The sequence below is a fragment of the Mytilus edulis genome, chromosome 6, assembly GCF_963676685.1.
Source record: "Mytilus edulis chromosome 6, xbMytEdul2.2, whole genome shotgun sequence".
NCBI lineage: Eukaryota > Metazoa > Mollusca > Bivalvia > Mytilida > Mytilidae > Mytilus > Mytilus edulis.
In genome coordinates, this window is record NC_092349.1 from 4877743 (window position 1) to 4898430 (window position 20688).

At 31.8% G+C, this 20688-nt stretch overlaps 2 protein-coding genes across 4 annotated transcripts in view; one reads left to right on the forward strand and one right to left on the reverse strand.

Annotated features, from left to right (window-relative positions):
• LOC139526986 (ubiquitin-associated and SH3 domain-containing protein B-like) overlaps positions 1–18138 on the reverse strand; it is a 33133-nt gene extending 14995 nt beyond the window's left edge. For both annotated transcript variants that reach the window (XR_011665234.1, XM_071322188.1), the window contains exons 1-2: positions 17980–18138; positions 1110–1163 (exon numbers count right to left, since the gene is read on the reverse strand). Coding sequence is in view for 1 of the 2 variants with exons in the window: in XM_071322188.1 (XP_071178289.1) it covers positions 1110–1163; positions 17980–18092 (167 nt within the window). In the remaining variant the exon portion in view is untranslated. The remainder of the gene's footprint in view (positions 1–1109; positions 1164–17979) is intronic.
• Positions 9680–17449, forward strand: LOC139526987 (uncharacterized). 2 transcript variants are annotated; one of them, XM_071322189.1, is made up of 4 exons: positions 9680–9906; positions 10306–10461; positions 11278–11421; positions 17266–17449. In XM_071322189.1, exons 2-4 carry the CDS (start codon positions 10312–10314, stop codon positions 17287–17289), a joined length of 318 nt encoding a protein of 105 aa, XP_071178290.1. In that variant the 5' UTR covers positions 9680–9906; positions 10306–10311; the 3' UTR covers positions 17290–17449. The 2 variants fall into 2 exon arrangements, 1 of the variants encoding a protein (XP_071178290.1); XR_011665235.1 differs by lacking the exons at positions 10306–10461; positions 17266–17449 and having other exon boundaries at positions 11278–12016.
• Positions 18139–20688: the final 2550 nt, after the last annotated feature.

Here is a 20688-nt window from a genome sequence, read left to right on the forward strand (position 1 = left end):
ACACTTTTAAGTATAAGTGACAGTTTCAGGGCAAATTACAGTTCAACACAATATATAAATAACACATAGCTGAGAGAGTGATACAGCAGATTGTTAGTCCTGAGAAAAGACTGTTAACTCAGGCTAATCCAATTTTTATTTTTCAGGCTTGTTCATGTTGGTTAACTGTATCATTGGGTTGCTGTCTCATTAGTTATTCAAACTCCCAGGGGGAGGGTTGAGATCTTACAAACATGTTTAACCCCGTTGCATTTTTGCGCCTGTCCCAAGTCAGGAGCCTCTGGCCTTTGTTAGTCTTGTATTATTTTAACTTTTAGTTTCTTGTTTACAATATGGAGTTTAGTATGGCGTTCATTATCACTGATCTAGTATATATTTGTTTAGGGGCCAGCTGAAGGACACCTCTGGGTGCTGGAATTTCTCATTGCATTGCAGACCTGTTGGTGACCTTCTGCTGTTGTCTGCTCTGTGGTCGGGTTGTTGTTTCTTTGGCACATTCCCCATTTCCATTCTCAATTTTATCCCATCTTCTTTTATTGATATTTACCATTTAAATAAACTCATCAAAAATACACCAGGATTGAAATTTTGTACACTTTTAAACCGGTAAAATAATTTTGTTCAATTTTTAATATGATGTTTGATAATCAACAGTTATGTCCCTTAAAAAGTAATGGGTTCCAAGTAATACCTTTTGATCAGGTATCTTCATTTTTCAAGAACAGTTATCAATTATCAGGAATGTCCCAGTGTTATTGTTTATATATAACAGTACATTGTACTTAACATTTTAGAGTTATCTCCCTTTTTCAAAATATATAAAATTTCCTAAAATTGATAAGAAAAGTTGAATAAAATAAATTCATTATAATACTAATCTATTCTACCTTTCATATTTTGGAGCATTGCTTTCTTATATATGTTATTTATGTCATGAATGTCACTTTAAAAGGGAACATCTTTTTCTTTACCAAGGAAAACAGTTAAATTATGCATGTGTCATTTGTGTGTGAGAACAAATATGTGACGGCGACTATAGACAATATCACATTTGATTGATATCTTGTTTGTTTTGTCCATTATATTCCTTGGTTTGCCTTTAATCTTACCAGTCTGATGCTAGCTGTACACCATTATCACCAGTAGCAGCTATGGCCTTCTCTCTGCAAAATTCAATGTTTAATTATATTACAAAGAAATCCATAAAAGTTTGCATACATTTATCCTACAATCATTTACTGTTAATTCAGAAAAAATTATGTGCATTTATTATATCCATTTTGTCATTTTTGACTAAAATGTGATTTAAATTTTTGCAACATATAGAAAAATTCTATTTCATTCATATAAATCAAAGTGATGGATATCATTCATGGAAAGAAGAGTAGTTTGAATAATTCATATTTAGGTATGGTTGGGAGAACTTTAATAAAGCACTATTGCTGAAAATTGCATTAACACTAACAGCAGCTAGGTCTTTAGAAGGAAACATGCTTTTCCAGTATGAGGATAAAATGAGATCAATTTAAATAATATGGGTCTCTTAATTTGCACAATTTTATTTAAAATTAAAAGTTTTAAAATTTTAAAACTGTTTTAAGCCAATTCCTGATATAAAAAAAAGTGAACTAATCTAAATTGTTGATTAATTACAGATGATTATTGGAAATGTATCAAGTAAATTATAGGCCTTACTTGAATACCTTTAATATATTCATATTTATATTCATATTTCATTTTTTTAAGATCTTGTTTAATAATCCATTAATCATTTATCTTTCAGATGTAATTTTCACTTTATGTAATGTAGATCAAAAGTAATAGGCAATAAATAAATCTAACATCTTATATATACATTTGTGTATTCAATTATGAGGTCAAATATTTGTATATTGAAGATGTATATTGCATTGTATTGTTAAGACTGAGGTTGATAAGTAATGCAATCAATTTGATTGACAGTTTAAGAGGTGGGGCATTGTAATTAAAGGTCTACCTTGTCTCTAATTGTTTAGTGATAATGACAGTTGTCAATCATACTAGTATTATATCAATACCCACTTATCTAATCAAAATGTTTAATAAAAAAAGCCTGCACATCAAAACACCTTAAAAACACATTCTTGAATGAACCGTTCCAATAATATACCTATTTTTTTCAATTTATATGTGCATTATGTGCACATAAATAAGAACCATAGGGAACTATATTTCAGTGTTAATACATTTAGTAACAGCAGCTAACCTGTCATGGTGTTAGGGAGGCCGGTGCCTAAGTAAAGATTAAGAACAAGTTCTAATCTTTCCAAAAATGAAAGTTTAAATTATTACAATAATAATCCTGTCACATTTTTCGCAATAATAAAAACATTGCAATAATTTCAGAATTTACTCTCTTTGACATATGCCCCCATTTCTATTCTCAAATCTCATGTTTGGAAAACAGAACATACAAATAATTTCAAACGGCGGCAGATAAATCAAGGCAACAGTAATTAACTGACGTTTAATCTATGTAAATTTAGAACAGATAACCTATAACAATTGAATTGACCAACAAAAAAGTAAGTAAGTAAAGACCACAAAAGCAGACAATTTTAATAGTCATGATAGTGAGAGGGAAATGTAGATGAAAATTACTGTCATAAAACAAATTGTAGTGTTTTTTGTGTTTTTTAAACATTTATAAATATAAACTTTTGATATAAACAATCAATAGCCTTTAATATCAAATATCCCATATAAGTCCTCTTGCTACTTATTTAAATGATTTTTTTTACTATCTTAAACAGGAAGTAAATAGTCTTCCTGATATGAAATAATCTCTTTGATTTGTAACATAAAACTCTATTGTACAGTGGTCCATTTAATAATGTGCACACTAAAAGTCAGTGATCACAAAAGAGTGCACTTTAAATTCACTCTTACTATTCTATAGGTGAATCAAATGAGTGATTTTCCAGATGTCTAATACATTTAACATATATGGTCTTATAATTGTGTGGTAGAATAGTAAGGGTAATAAATAAAATACTGGGAAAAAACGTAATTGTTGATGATTTGGTGTGATAGCATTATTGACATGTTTGACACAGTCCTTAAAATAAACCAAATAAAAAACACTGATCCTAATTTCCAATACGACAGTGAAAAAGTAAAAAGGACAGATGTCACAAAGTATCTTTTATCTGTCAGGTTACTAGAAATTTTGAGAAAAATTGTTACTGATTTTCTGAGTACGGTGTGACATTTCATGGTGAATGTTGGTGTCTGATGATTCCTTGTTGGTTGCCTCACATCCAGTGGCAAATATCTTATGCATGTTCAGAATGAGAACAAATCAAAACTAAATACCATCGGTAAGTCCTGAAATTAGAGGCCATCCATGGACCATGAGTAACATATGAGCAAGGTCAGAAATTTCGAACTGCCACAGGAAAATGTCAATGAGGGTACATTGTATATATGACAGGGACAGAAATTTAGCCTGGCAACAGGCCACCTAATCATGCTAATGGACCCCTCAAAGAGCTGTTGCAAGTGTCCTTAATGTGCAAAGAGTGTGACACTATCTACATGAGTTTTAACATCTCCATTCTCAACAGACATGGCTGTGAACTTGTACATCCCATACTGCTTAACATTGATGCCCCACTTAGGCAAGGGTTTTACTGCCGGTCAGAGGAAGACTAATTGTAATGCCAGTAATGGTGACTATATTTCTATTCTCTGTCACCCATAGGGATGTTGGTGTCAGCAGATGTGTTAACACTTTGGTGAAAGACTCAAGACATCAATAACAATACAGTCATAATCACCAATATCATGAGATTTTAGTAAATATATGTTTTTCAGTTTTTTTTTAATCTAACCACTGAATCTAACTTGTGTTTAAATTTTGCCTTTTATGTGTTATACCACTTATCATGTAAGTTTTGTCTATTCCTACAATGTACATTAAATTTCACTTGAGTTTAATATTATCAGACTCTTAATTTGTTATTCAGGTTTCTTTTGTCAAGTTTTACATTTTAGGTAAATCACTGTGCCTATATGTATAGATCTAACAGTTTAAGTAGTGGTTTTTTAAAGCATTCATTCAGTCATCATTTTATTGACAACTAGACCACATGTACATGTACATAAATGTACAATAATATGTATATGAGTCATGTCATTTGTGGTTTTTTAATCATTTTTCAAAGGATTTTAGCCAAAAGGTTTATTCTGCCCTATTTATGGGCAAAATATTTTCTGGTTTGTGTGTCCATCCATCTGTTTGTCTGTTCTTTCGTTTGTCCTTCTGTCTGGTTTCAGTTTAAAGTTTTTGGTCAAGGTAGTTTTTGATGAAGTTGAAGTCCAATCAACTTCAAACTTATAATTACACATGTTCCTTATCATATGGTATGGTTTTTCTAATTTTAATGTCAAATTAGAGTTCTTATCCCATTTTCACCGTCCACTGAGCATAGCAAATAATAGTGTGGATGGGGCATCCGTGTACTAGGGACACATTCTTGTTTTAATAGTTATTTTAAATCACACGTTGGTTGATTAACTACTTTTTTCTAGTATGAACATCTTCATACCAATCAACCAACATCATCAATTAACAGGGGATTTACTACTGAAATAAACCACATGGTTAAAATAAACTGTAATAAAAATAATTTTTGGCGGAAATTCTAAAGGAGACTTTTAAAATTAAATTTTAGGAGACTTGAAAGTTGACAGAAGACATTAAACAATCTTAAAATAAACAGGAAATCATATATATGTATGTATTGTTCCTACAATATGTAGATAATTTCCTCTTAATCTTAGATAATCAACACAAAATACTAAAGATGCATCTTTGCGAATTTCTGTGTCAGACGTCCCTTAAATATATTGATAATTACAAATGTAGGCCTAAAATAAAATATTGTTTGTTTCCCCAATCCCGACCTACCTGCAAAAATGGTCCTACTCATAAAATTTTATTGTGAAAACTAAGTCAAATATTATTTTATTCATTTCTGATTTTCGGGCTTGCCGGATTATCTGATAATATTAAGGCTTTTTTTCAAAAAACAAAAATTATTTTCCCTACCTACCCACCCACAACTGGCTTGGCAGGGTCAGGATTGGGGAAACAAAAAATTTATTAATTTCAGCCTTATGGTGTCTACATGCACAAGTGTTCAAAGAAATAGCAACATTTTCTTCTTTTAAATCATATATCATTTCAAATGAAAAATGAACATGCTGAATAGAAAGAAAATCTTCAATGGCCTCCAAAAATCATAATTTATATTTTAGGCCACACCAATTTGATTTATAGTTCTTTCGTCAAAAGCTCCAAAAAATATTGGGTGAGCGAGCGAAATTTTTTTGATTGTAAAAAATTCTTTGGAAATGAGTTGTGTTGAGGCGGGTGCTCTACAAGTGGAGCCAGCCATATAATTTTTTGTTAAATTGTGCAATTTAGAAATTTGTGTACATGTTAAAACAGGATAACTTCAAAGTAAAAAGGAGGTGAAACATGCTCTTATGCATATACATGATATAATTTGATGTATTTGTGCCTGTAGTACAGTCTATACCATACCCAACTTTCTGGTAAGCTTTTATTTAGTATAATTTTGATCATTTTCGTCAAATAAGCTTTAACTGTGTGAATTTTTATTCAAATTCACACATGTGTACAATGTAAATAATAAGGAGGCAAAGCGGATAAAGTTTAATGAGAGGAACTATGTAAGTTAGGAAAATATTTTGTATAAAAAGTAAAATCACAAAAATACTGAACTTTGAGGAAAATCAATTGGGAAAGTCCATAATCACATGGCAAAATCAAATAAAACGCATCAAAAACTAATGGACAAGAACTGTCATATTCCTGACTTGGTACAGGCATTTTCAACTGTAGAAAATGGTGGATTAAACCTGGTTTTATGGAATACAATTAAAATAAGTGCATATATTTCAAAAAGTGCCCTAGCAAAATATTAATAAAATTGAGAATGGAAATGGGGAATGTGTCAAAGAGATAACAACCCGACCAAATAAAAAACAAAAAACAACAGCAGAAGGTCACCAACAGGTCTTCAATGTAGCGAGAAATTAAATATATTTGATACAGTTGTTTTCATATATATAAGTGATTGTTTATTGGCTGCTTGGCATCTAGTCAGAAATATTTATCCATAAAAGGATCAACATAATGAGTGAGGTGAATATTTCAACAACATCTTGAGTAAAATATTAATAGCAATCTGCTATGCATGTTTATCTCAGTGTAATGAAACATTCCCCCATTACAAAAGAGTTCTTAGTGGATGTCAATAAACTAACAAGGGGATATGGGTTTTCAATAATTTGAAAATAAGATTTATATATCTTTTTTTTTTAAATCATGTGAATTTAATATCAATTTCATCCAAAACAAACAGCTCTATCTATGTCTGTTGTAGTCCGATATTACTCTGACGTCCAAACGCTATTTTGCCTGACAAGCTGTGGCCGTTGGACAATACCATATATTCTGGCTAAACAGCCAATTTGTACATCAGATTAATCTCGGACTATGAATGTTGAAACAATGATCGGGAGTGACAAGTACTGTTGTGATCTTCTTCGTCTAAGGCCAATTAAAATTAATTGCTAGATTTTCATCCCCGCCCGCCCCTCTGAAATCGTCCCGCCCCGATTTTTTTTATTTTGAAAAATTTACGATTTCCGGATATTGTTCATTTCCCTTACCGGTAACCGTCAATAATTTCGTTTCATTCGAACTTCCTGTTTCAAATTTCGGTTTTCATATTTCTTGTTTCGAGTACTTTAAAACCATTGTTATGTTGACAAATTCTCCTGCTCAATGATGACATTATCGTCTACGGAGAATAGAGATAGATTACCAGAAGGGCATGAAATATTCGGGTTACGAGTAATACGCTGTGTCCAAGAACGCAAATTGCGGTTTGTCACAAATTGGAAATTTCTGTCATTAGCCGTTGATTTTTTTTAAATAAAACATTGACTTTGTGTCAGAAAATTTGGGCTCTGAAAGATTTCAAAAGTGCAAAAATCGTGGAACACATTGGTAGAAAAAAAATCATTACTGGATTAAAGAAACTGACAAAAGCACGAACTTGTTAGATCTATGACCGTATATTTGAGTTCAAAAAGTCGGCAAACATACACATTGTGTTATAGAAAGCCCTTAGATTTACCAATGGCTATTGTTTTTGTTTAAAAACACCAAATACCTTAACAGAGTCATTTAACAACTTCATGTTTTACATTGTAATTATATTTGCTTCAGTCTTGCATAACTTGAGAGTCTTAAAAGCACAACCCTACTATCATGACCATTACCAACACTGTTTGAGTTATCATTTCATTCATAATACTTGTGTTGCATACCATTGCATTTGCATAATTTTATGGGGACTACAAACCATCACTTAAACAGTAGTCCAATTTCTCCATGATTTTACTGTTTACTCGAAATATGTTTCTAAAGTAGCAATTGCATGTAGAACAGTTGTTGCCAATCAGAGATATTTATTTAAGAATTTGAAAAATTATGTACGATTCTTTATACATGTTTACACATGTACATGGTATAAGCTAATTGTAACACTTGCATATATATATGAAGTTTACGTCACAAGAAGGTTTCATATTAAATAAAATTTAAAAAATAAAATCCTCCCACCCGCCCCATTTTTTTTAAAACTTTGGATGAAAATCTACTAATTAATTTTAGTTGGCCTAACGAAAGATTTTTTATTTTGTCTTCTAGAACAAGGTAAAACTAAATCCATTTCAAATAACTGTGTGTTTTATAACTACTTGTCCTGTGCAATGATTTGACACAACTTCATGTTGGCATCCCCATTTTTGACCTTTTATTAACAAATCGATTTGAATCGATATGAATATATGCTCAAGAAAAAAATGTCAAGGATAAACTAATTTTGGAGCGGCATGCAGCCCAAAAAATTGAGGAAGCAGTAAATTTTTTTTTTATTGAAAAGTCAATTTCTCCAAAACAGGAACGGGAAAATCCAAAGAACTATTAATCAAATTGGTGTGGTTTTAGGCTATCAACTTTTATGTAATAAAGGTAGAGGGCAAAATGTTGTATTAAATTCCAAATCTATATTTTCATCATTGAAAAGTTATTCCTGTTCAACAGTTCAACCCTGTTTACATAAAAAAAAAACTCTTTATGCTATACAAGCATGCATGGCTAAAAACAAATACTCCCAATATTCGAAATTGAATACACAACACCTTTGAACAATTCAAGGCTAGATGATAAATCAAATATATATATATTGTATTGCAATTATAAAGACTATGAAATCATATGTTTCTAACAGCTATGTCTATAATGATAGCTGTAACTAGGAATTATTTTTTTTCTCAAAAAAAATTGAAATCTGGAGTATCTACATTTACATGTAGTAAATAATTTCTGAAAATTATCAATTTATACTAATATGACTATAAGGAGGGGTAGTGATGCATGTATGGCTATTTACTTCTATGTTAACCAGTTGAAGAAACTTAGCCATGCATGGTAACCCCATCTTAGTTAGATCATGGAATGATTCTTTTGTCAATATACATGTAATACTTCCATGGTTAGATTAATTGTGTAACCATAAACTTCAGACAGATTATCTCTTATTTTCAAAATCATTCTAATCATTATTTATTTCCTATTGGTTCATTTCACCATTGTTACCTGTACCAAGATACCACCTTCATGTACCATATTGGATATTATTCATCCAAATATAAAAACCTTATTTTAATAGATTTAACACCATCATTGAAATTTTATGAAAACAGCTTAGTTTCTTCCTACATTTGTCCTATGAATAATTTTATACTTTTGTTTTTTTCTAATAGAAAATTAAATCACCTCTGTTTAACATGTTTTTAAACATCATGAACATGTTGAAGATACTTATTTTGTCATTGTTTGTGATTAATGTTTTTTTTTTGCTCTAACAAACATTAAAAATATATGCGTACATCATCCTTGGGCAAATAACCTTTTTTAAGAGATGTTAAAATCTAGACTTTCTATACAGTCACATCATTTGGGATTGTCTTGCATGATTTCACACCAAAACAAAATTTCTATTTATAGTGTTACAAGTCATGTTTTACACACAGTTTTAACACGATTTAAAAAGTAAACAAATGAATAAAAGAAACATGTCCTTTACAAAAATATTATCATTTCATAGTTCTATCTTTATATTATTAAGTAAGTAAGTAAGTAAATTTTATTTAGAGTCGGCATATATATCATGTATATACATAATAACAGAGAAAACATGAGCTCTGGTGAGCTCTTTAACCGACTATTAAAATTAAACTGGCTAGTTGTTTTCTTCCAAAAATAATGGAAACTAAAAAAAGTTCTATAAATTAAAATTGCATAAAACATAAAAAAAAATTGTTTTGTATAAAATTTAATAAATAAAATCAAAATTGAGGTCATAAATATCCAGAAATCTACTCTACCGCTTTGCAATAAAACCCATGTATAGGTATATGTATCATCATTCTTAAAAATATTCTTTTAGATAACATTTAGTGTTGCCCTGCTACACATGTCACTGACAGATTGAGATTTTAAGATAGTCAGAAAAAATCATATCAGTCCGGGAAAACTCCGAATTCGGCAACGTCGTCAAATTCGGCAACGTTGCCAAATTATGTACTGTTTTTGTTGCCGAATTCGACAACACTAGCTTCAAATTCTTATCGGCAAAGTTCTAGAACTATCGGCATTATCTCCCTTAGACCCTAGAGGTCGCGCGAATTTCCGCTTTCACTTTCACTTTTGTTGAAGAAAATCCATCCGCGGGAATCTCTAGAAACAATCCAAGAAGACAGGTATAGATCATAATTTACTGAAATTCTTACTTTTCCCTCTTATAAACGTACCCCACATATAACCCAATCTGACCAGTACAATTTGTCTCCATTTTTTTTTCACATAATGATAAAGAACAACAATAATGACAATTGACTTGAACATTTTATTTTCAAGTACATTGAACGAAAATTACGTACATGCAGTTTAGAAACGTTAATCAATCTTGTGATTGTTCACATTCTAAAAGATATATATATGACATGTACAGATTGCATGTTTTTTTGATCAAATCAAGTGTCCTAAATTTGGACTCCTTGAGACTTAACCCCCCCCCCTTTTTAAAAAAAACCCACCTCCCTTTATTAGGGCAATTTTAATGTATTAAACTTTAAGGATGTTCAAATCTTTATTTTCAGAATATTATGGCATATTATGATAATTTATCCAATGCTATTGATAAACTGAAAAGGAGCTTGCCCGACAGAACACATAAAAAAACAATTACTTATATTACTAATGATGGATCTAGGCGATCCACCTATTCAAAACGGGGAACATCTCTTGTATTATCGGTAATTCATTGTTAAATGTTCAAAAGATGTTTATATTTGTGACATTTGTTTTATGTTTATTCTTTTAATTTTTAATTTTTTTTTGTTTTTATTTTGCTTCCGAATTTTTTTATTTTTTTCAATATTATTTACATAGGTTTGATATCCATTTTAATTTAAAAAAATGATTTTCATTTATTGCGAGATGTTTGAATGCTTTATGACTAAGATCAACTAAGTCTATAAAGGTGTGCATTTCCTGTAACCCTGCGCACCCTATTTTAGGAGGACACAAGTATGCATTTTGTTATGTATAAGCATTATTAAAGTCAGAAAATTTCTCTCATAGATTCAATTTAAAAACAAACTACATTTAGTTCTATTTTTCAAAGATGTAACAGAAACAAACATACTTTTTTGTTTGCTTTTATAACATGAAATTAGAAACCAGGATATGTACAGGTAATTAAATTGTTGCTTCAATAATGTCTTACAAGTTAATGAATGTATTCATTGTTTAAGTCAAATTTTCTATAAATCATCTTACCTGGTATCTGAAATATGGCAATGTTCATTATATTTTGCAAAATACTGTTCTTCAACTGTAACACATGGTTCATCAAGTCAATCTTCACAATTCATTGATAATATGTTATTTTGTTGTTTATATAGTTTCATAAAATTGTTAAGTATTTCAATTGCTGGATATTATTTTTATCCATGTGTTCAAAGTCATATTTTAGATGCTACATTTAGCTGAAGCATCAGACTAATATCCAGACTAGTATCCATAGATATAAAATGTATGAATTCTCATTTCTTCATATAATATTACAGGCTATGGAGTTGGAACTGCAAACCCACTGTGCAGTGTCTGTAGAGGTAAAACCTTCCTGGGTCAAAGGAAAATGCCACTCATATAGAAGTGAAAACAAGGAGTTAGCGGGTGCAGAGGATCAAACATCTGTCCCTACTGTACAGGTACCAGGACCATCTGGTGACAACAGGGGCTGCGTACCAGCTGCCAAAAGCCCAGCAAGGGTTTCAAGAAAACCCTCGTTGAAAGCAACTTTAAACAAAAATCCACCTTGTAGGATGTGTGGGGCCAGAGAAGATGTTTCATTTTGGTTGGGTTGTGGATACCGCAACCCAAAAACAAAAAAACAGGACTGTCCGTATTGGGTTCACCAAAATTGTATAGGGCTGTTTTACAAACAGGAGGGAGACTTGGAATCTGTTCCTTTCTTCTGTCCAAAGCATGGGAAATAGCCATATACATTTTTGGTGACTCCAATATGTTTTTTTCACAGAGGAAATTTTTATTCATGATATTCTGAAAAAATAATTTATTACAAGGTGAGTATTATAAAATTCCATGATATTATTTTGTGAGTAAAGAAACATTGCTCGATATGTTTTCTCTGTTTTTAAATTAGTGGGTTTTAATTAATTGAGCTATCATAAAATGAGGAAAGAATAAATATTGGGTGAATACACATATGACAAAAAGATAAAAAAAAAAATAAGTCCCAATGATGAAGAAACAATACTTATATCTATTTTTGTCCCTATTTTTGTTAAGGATACTGCATTAATAAATGAGAAAAGTTATTGGGAAACACTACAAACACAAAAATAATCAACCATATTTAGAACAGTGAATTTCAAGTATAGTCAGATAAATTTGCTAAATCACCGATCATTACTCAAAACATTTACTAATGTTTGATGATATGATATGACCAATATAATAAATAACTTTTCCTCTGTGAAAAATGGTTCCCAATTATATATTTTAAGTGCAAATTCAATCTATTTAGATTGATATTTACTATATTTAACTTATTTATTGAGATTGATTGTTACAGTTTTAATTTGTTTAATATTTAAAAGAGGTGTATATTTATGTGTCTAAAAAATGTTTCTCATGTTATCATAAAAAAAGTAATTATGACATAAATATATATTTTTATATTCATACATGTAATTTTATTATTTTTACCTGTATCACAAAATGAGAAAGTAGCAGTATCCATCTCCATCTTTTGTGGTGATGTATTTTATCATGTTCAGGATTTCAGTGGTGCACAACTTGACCCTTAAAGGTTTTTCAATGAATAATGAGGTCAGGAATACATTTCTATACTGGACTTCTGAACGAATGATTAAACTCACAGGTGGAAAAAAGACATATTCTCCATTTCCATTCATTATTGTATTAGGTTAAATTCCAGATTTGGGACAGACGCAAAAATGAGGTGGGCATTGAAATGCCAATAGGAGTTGAAATATATATTATTGTACACTGCTGTATAAATTGTTAATTTCGCAGTGATTTAAGAAACCCATGACAGCCCTCGTATCTTTTGGCCCGTAACAATTTAATTGGTGAAGTTAAGGGTTTTTGTCTATATATTAGGTACTACATGTGGTAGAGCAACTTAGTGATATTGCATTCAGCAATACAGTACTGCTAAAAATAATGTCATTATAACCTTCTTTGTATGTTTAAAAGACTTGAGTCAGAGACATATATACTCTGCTTGAGTTAAGTTCCATATTGCAGACATGACATTTGTAAAACAAGATGTGACTTGTAGACGTGTAAAGATCAGTTTAACTCATTATGAATTATGTCATTATGGCCTATATTTTGTCTATTAACGAATTTGTTAAATTTTGGTTAATAGGCTTTGTGTCATTTACTTTCCTGCAGTCTTGTGGCTAGTTGTCTCGTATATTTGGCAATCATACCATATCTTCTTTTTCATATTTAAAAAAAAATAGGTGGAGCTATAACCTATGCATGGATTAATGTAAGAACAATTTTAACTTTGAATTATATATATATTTTTACTGATATAAATGTAGAAGTATTTAAAAGGTCAGTCGTCACAGAGTTCAGTAGAGTCATTGCCTAAAAGTACATTTTTAACTTCAATATACAAGTTTACATGAGCTTCCTTGTTACTGTTTGAAACATTCTTCTTGTAATGGTTAAGATAAAATGTTGCCAGATCTTGGTCCTGTAATTGGTTGATGGTGGTCAATATTTGATTTTTCAATTTGCTTACTGTCCAATTCTTTTCATCGTTATAGTCTGTCTCATCTTGATATGTTATGAAAATAGGCAACAGTTCCGCAGGTTTCCCTTCCTGCAAAAAACGCCTATAGTTTTCTCTACTGTCGTGCACGACATTCAAGAGATTATGATGCAACTGACATTTAGAATCGATTGAACTCAATGAACGTTCTTCGTCGGGATTCTCTATCCACCCGGATTGACGAATTTCTCGTCTAAACATTTGAGTTTCGTTGCTAACATTTATAGCCGACCTTTCACTACACGGCTCATTCAAACCAGAACGTTCAAATACAGATGTTCGGATTTTTTCAAGTCTAGAAAAACATCTGCTAGCTGTCACCCAGTTCTGAAGAGTTGGGACTCCTGGTGGCAATTGATTTTTTATTGACCTATTAACATTTTCGGTAACATAATCACCACCCTCTGCACGAAAAAAGTCTCCGGTCATGGAGAACGTTTCGTGTTTTTCCATATATTCTTTAACACTCTCTGGAGAGGTCAAACGATAAGCCATATCATTGCAAACAAGACTTTGATAAATTGTGTGTCGTTTAATGAAAAATAGTGGAACTGCAATTTGCCTGCCACATAACATGAATTCAGAATTGTTACGTCTCGTGCCGCTTCGGAAGCATTTCATGGCAAGGAAAAATGTATAGACAATATTGAATAACATCAATATGTTTGGATTTTTTGCTTCGGTTACCCACATTACAAAGTTTTCAAAAGAAAATGTATCGGAGCCGTCTTGGACTTTTGACAAGTAATATACTCTACATAATTCACTCGCTATTGCATATAAAGCAATCTGGTACACTTGCCATGTTAGGTGGTGATCGCCGCAACCTATTATAAAATCTGTAGCCTTTTTAGAAACAAAACCAAGTTTTCCAGCCAAAAACTCAAGAAAAATGTCTCTGCAAAGAGAAAACAGTGCCCTGAATAGGTTAATTTCTAAATGTCCAACCCCTGGGACAAGAAGGACGTAATCAAAGTATAGCTTGAATGAAATTTTGTCTTTGTTACGTTTGTGCTTTTCGTCTAGGTGAACAATTAAAGGGGTTTTGGAAATGTCTATTTCCTCTCCACAATCATTACATATGTATATATCATTAAGCAAAGAGCTTGCTATGTTGTATGGAACACCATCGCAACCAACACGAATCCATTCTCGATCGGTGCCAACCTTACTTGCTTTGCCTATTTCGATAAGAACGGTCTTCACTGTCTCCCTGCTATTGGGATTTACTCCTATAATTTCACCTGGCGTCACTATGGATCTTTTGTTGTGACCAGCAGGAACGTCGCCATAAAGATAACTTCGTTCCGTAACACTTGAATCGTATTGACATGTCATGCATTTAGATTCTGTTTTAAGACAAATGTTTCCACAAATGCAAACTCGTTTTGTTGGATGACGTTCCGAAACAACTTTGCTGTATGTTACATGATCTTTATATTCCATTGAACATTCATCAAGTTTTTGCTCATTTTTAACCGTTTCGAAAACGCGTTCAAAAAAGTTTCTTCTATAAGGACGGAAAAATTTTTCGATGATTTGTTTATCTTTATCTATTATTTCGTCAGAACACTCTATAAACGACTTTTTCCAATTTCCAGGCTTATTTTCCGTGATAGATTGTACGTCAGTAGGTTCCTCCGATTGGCAGTACACAACATTAGTGGCTATACTTAATGGTGTTACTCCTCCTTCACGAACCCTCCTGGTTTTGCCTATCCTTTGTGTATTGTCAAAAAAACAGTCTACGTCGTGTTGTGGACATTCGTTTACAGCCTCGCTGGAGGACTTAAGTACAGATTTTAAAGTAGTTACACTACCAGATGCCGACGATGTACCAAGCAAAGATATTGCCGTCTTGCTGCCATGTAAACACCATTGAATAAGTGCGTTTGAGAAAGAAAATGTTCCAATGTAGTTATTATTTTTCGTGAAATAAAGATGTTCAATCAAAGTCACCAGAGAAAACAGTTTTTTCTTATTTATGTTGTCTTGTAAACTTATATTAAGAGCTCCACAAAGAAATGATATCAATGGTATAGGCTGTTCTTGAAGAAAGTTAAGTATATCAATCTCATGAAGTTTGTCAAAATTTTTATATGATGAATTACGAGATGCATTTTGAATTTCAGTTTTAGTAGAAGCACCCAATTCAGAGTACAATTTTGAAATTTGGTTGTCATTAAGTTTTTTATCCTTTATTAGTTTTATGATATTTAAAATTGCTTCATCAACTTCATTGGACTCGTCGTCAGAGTTTACTTTACTTTCCGATTCTTTTTGTGAATTTAACGTATTTAAGTCCTCAGAGTTAGACAGTTCTTCACCGTTGTTTAAATTTTTAGTTTGACTCTCCTTGGCAAAGTTTAAGCAACTGGTACACACCCATGTTGCTCTTCGTCCTATTAGATTTTTTTCAATTAAATATTGAAGATCGTTCTTACAGTGATCTTTGCCGGATGTTTTGCACAGTGTTGAATTTGAGCTGGGGTCATGTATAATACAGCGGCATGTTCGTGTGAATTGATTAAAAAATTCAGAAGATCTAGTCCGTTTTGATTTTTCAGTTCTTGTTTTACCCATGTCCTAAAAGTGCAAAACATAAACTTTTAAGAGAAAGGATACGGATTTTTCAAGCATTGTACATAATTCATGTTAAGATATATTCATGTGCTCATTGTTGAAGACCTTAGATATAGTTTCGGTCAAGATGATTTTTAACTTTTATCTGTTATCAGCAAAATCAATTCATTGTTCTGTTTTCTTGAGATAGTTTAGTTTTCTGGTATTGGCAATTGTTCTTGTCTCTTCATGTAAATAATTTGTTCTTTTTCTCCATGTATCTCTTTTTTTTTTTATTTTATTTGTTGAAATTGCGGGAACAGCATCGGCTTCATATTGAAATCATTCATTGTGTGTGTCAAGTGTGAGCTTGTCATATACACCCTTAACCCCATATCCACTCACTTCTTAATTTGAAAAAAAAAATGTTTGAGACGACCCATGATAGATCAGAGACTATAGAAGATTAGTAGAAATAGCGTGATAATGGCGTTCCAATTCGTTCAACAAATTCACATGTTTAGGAGACAAAGAGGGATGGAAGGGAGAGGAACTCAACCCTTAGTATTTGCATCAACCATTAATGGGCAAGTTTAAACAATGTTTTATTGGTTTTTTTTTTCATAGAAACACAGTTTTCACTTATGACAACAAAAGGCAATAACAACAGGGTAACACAACTGGAGAACAAAGCTACTGAATAACATGATTAATGATGAAATGGGTGTGCATTGACTTAAAAAAACAATAACTTATAAATAACTCAAACAACGTATGAAAACAAGCAGACTATACACAAAAAAAAACATAATTTGAGATACAAGAAAATTAAAATGAATCACGGCAAAAATGACCTAATGCATTTTGATTTTTAGATACCATCACTTTCAAGTAAAACCCTTGAGTGGAATTGACTTTCCAATGGTTTGTGAGCCAGAACCTACAAACTCACATGATATATGGGCTGTTGTGGTGAAAACACCAACAGAAATCATGCCACATTTACGTAATGTGGTCACTAGAGAGGATCCAAGGAGACAGACAGTTGGACAAATACTAGGAAAAACCGTGGGACATGTACCAAAGCACATCTGTAATGCAATAAGCATAAATCAAACAGTGCATAGAACTCTAAGGGAGGCTATATGTTTTTTTACAGGAGAGATGGAGCATGACAGATTAGGTCCCAAGTTGAAGTGTTTTTATTTACTTGAATTGGAACAAAATGCTGATTTGCTGTTGATTGGGAATTATTTAAAGAATTATGTTAATGAACAACTTATGTTTCTTTAGATTATACAAACCTATTGTTGATATTTGAAGAATAAACATCATTTATATTGTTTGTCCTTGAATTTGTCAATCGTCCTTGATTAAGGAAGTTGCCGAATTCGGCAACTGTCCCCTGGTTCCTCTTTGTTTTGGTGTTTACTTGGCAGCAAACGACAAAAATACGCGTCGTACACGATTGAATAGTTTAAAAGAACATTTACACATGTTTAAGGATATGGTACAACTGGAAGAATACACAATAAACCAAAGGTTCCCGAATTCGGCAACGGGAAGTTGCCGATTTCGGCAACAGGAAGTTGCCAAATTCGGCAACCTTACGATTACGAAGGTGTACGTAATATAGACAGACAAATGATGATACAACTCAATGAAATATGTATCATAGACAATAAGTTTCAAGTATTGATGCATAACTGTAGTTAGATATGTATAAATAACCAAGGTTTCCGAATTCGGCAACGTTGCCGAATTTGACGACGTTGCCGAATTCGGAGTTTTCCCGGACTGATATGTCGTGTTCTTTCTTCGATTTTTCTTAAGAAATGTAAATAGTAGAATCAATATTGAAATAAAAACATACGCTCGTTGCTTTGGGAACCCCATCTGCATCAAAATATCAAGTGCAGATGGAGTCTGTCTTCTCTTAATCGTGTCATTCCGGTGATGTCTGGTTGGTAAATCTGCAGAAGCCATTCTCGTCTGCACTTCCTGCTTCTGAATAAGGGAGATAATTCAAATTAATTTCCGGTGAGGGACGATTGGGGTGTCAAAAAGTGTGCGTAAAATTATTCAAAAACATTTGTATAAAGTATTAAAGAAATTTCGAAATGTCGCATAGTTTAAAATAGACGAAACCAAATTTACTTGAAGGAAATAAAAAATCAAGAGTTTTAAAAATAATCTGAGGGGGGGGGGGGGGGGGGGGGTAACTTCCTATTATTGGGTATACGGGGATGTGCCAAAAATATGGGGCACAAAAAATTACTTGCAAAGATCAAACACATTTTTTTTAAAGTGGCTAGGACAAGAAAATACGTTTTTATTGAAAAACGCCCATAGACATTAGGGTCTTACAAAAGAAGGGATGCTTTTATAACGGTAATTAAACTGTTGGTAAGAAAAATTGAGCACATCAAATGGACCAGAGTGATACCGTATTTTTGTAAATGTCCACTACGAAACGGGTCAAATCTCTTTCAGTAACTGGTTTTAAAATTATGAAAAAAATATCAGTGTACAGCTCAATAACGCTTTGATGAATACAGTCAGTCTTGTTACTATTGCAATATAGACAATATAGGGGTTGTGAGAAAAAAATAAAATATGTGAATACGTCCCCTACGAAACAAGTTTGGGAGAAAAACGTTTCGTAGTGGACACTACCACTACCATGCAGTCTTTTTTTACTCTTTTTTCAATTATATTCGTGCAAAGCAAATAACAAAGGTTAGTTTCATGTAATTTTTATTATGTTTTTATTAACATAGAATAGGGTTGATGTCAACTACGAAACTTTTTGTCCACTACGAAACGGTTTTGTCAACTACGAAACGCATCAAAATGTCCACTACGTAACATGAGTTGTATCTTCATATGTGAAGTACTGTCTAATCTTTATCGATAAAAAATGGTTCACCAATTCAGAAAAAAATGAGATTTTTCTAGTATATAAAGTAAACAAACTGGAATGTCTATAGGAAACATTTAAAATTGCAAAAATATGTGTGTTTAGAAGCAGTTTAAGTCCCCTACGAAACAGTACACAAATTATGAAAATAATATCATTTTAAAGAGTATTTAAGATTGCACTTTTTGTTTACAACAGGTATATAATAGAGGTATTCAAAATAACTCTTGAAAATAAATTTTAGACTAGTTGATTTTCCATTTTTTTTTTTTAGGTCTGAAAGGAACGCTTTTATTGAAAAACGCCCATATATGTTGTGTACAAGTTGTAATGTTGTACAAATTATAATTTGTAGATTTTTGTACAAGTTATCAGAGTTTCATAAACCGCTTTACACAAATGGATGATGCAAGCACACAGTCTTTTGTTACGCATATGTCTGACATATTTCCACAACTACATGCTACAGTTTAATACTGAGCATTGGTATGAAAAACATTATTAGAACATAAAAAGACTTTTTATGGATATGATTTTGGTATATGGAGAAAAATACAACTAGAACTTAAACCATTCAGGTGTCCTCATTTCCAGTTTTATGACAATGAGAATGGCACTAAATGTTGGGTTGAAGTATATAGATTTGAATTTAAGACATTTAACTGAAACATTTTTAGAAGATAAACTTGTATCATCTGTTGCAAGAAGGTAGGTGTCAAAAACTTATAATTTGTACAAAAACCCTGTACAAATTATACTGTACAAAACTTATATCTTGTACACAACATATATATATAAGTCAGGGACTTTTTTATTTTTATTTAAAGTAATCACTTATAAAAACAAAACAAAAAGCAGCTGTCTTAATTAATCAGACAGAGAGAAGGCATTATCCAACAAAAACAGGCGAAATACGAATAAAAATGTATCCAGAAAATGATTAATCATAAATTGAAAATAATATAGAGTGTCAAATTCGAAACTTTTGGGATGCGCTAATAAACATGATGACTACTATATCTGTCTTTTCTTTTGTTGTTGGTATGCCTTCGGATTGGCTTGTCGTCTAATTGCTGTGTAGCTCAATAAGCTAACACACGCCATCTCCTTTCGTTCATCAGAATATATAATAAAAACGGATGAATTATTACGCGTAATGGAATATACATGTATGAATACACGGAAGAAATTGTATAGATTTAGAGAGGCATTATACACATACAGCTGTCAAAAGCTTGTTCACCAATTTGACTCAAATTGTCGCCACTTAAACGTTTATCCATGTTCTCTTTTACTTTTTTTTCAACTTCATTTTGACAATAGTTCTCTCTCAGTCTTTAAATTTCAACACTCTATTCTTCTCTTTTCTTTATTCTTTTGCCCTTTTTTTCTCTCTATTCTTTATATTTAAGCACTCTCTTATTGATCATTATAATGTATTGAAAATGAGCACGATTTTGTCTTAGTATGTCCTGCCTTTAGATCATTAAGGCTACAGTTTTACCAAAATATAATTGTTCGTGGCCAACTAATAGAAAGCTGGTATTTCTTTTACAGGCTAGTTCAGAGAAAACAAATGTGTAAATTTCTTAATACGGCATGGAAGTTATGATCACAAATTATCATTGCATAACAGTTGTAATTCTGAACTTATTACCTTAT

What these genes read in the sequence shown, in the direction of transcription:
- LOC139526987 (XM_071322189.1), top strand. Translation starts at nt 10,312, where the DNA reads ATGGCATATTATGATAATTTATCCAATGCTATTGATAAACTGAAAAGG. An exon ending in GAACATCTCTTGTATTATCG is followed by an intron (nt 10,462 to 11,277) that starts GTAATTCATTGT and finishes ATAATATTACAG; the next exon opens with GCTATGGAGTTGGAACTGCA. An exon ending in CATCTGTCCCTACTGTACAG is followed by an intron (nt 11,422 to 17,265) that starts GTACCAGGACCA and finishes GTTTTTTTACAG; the next exon opens with GAGAGATGGAGCATGACAGA.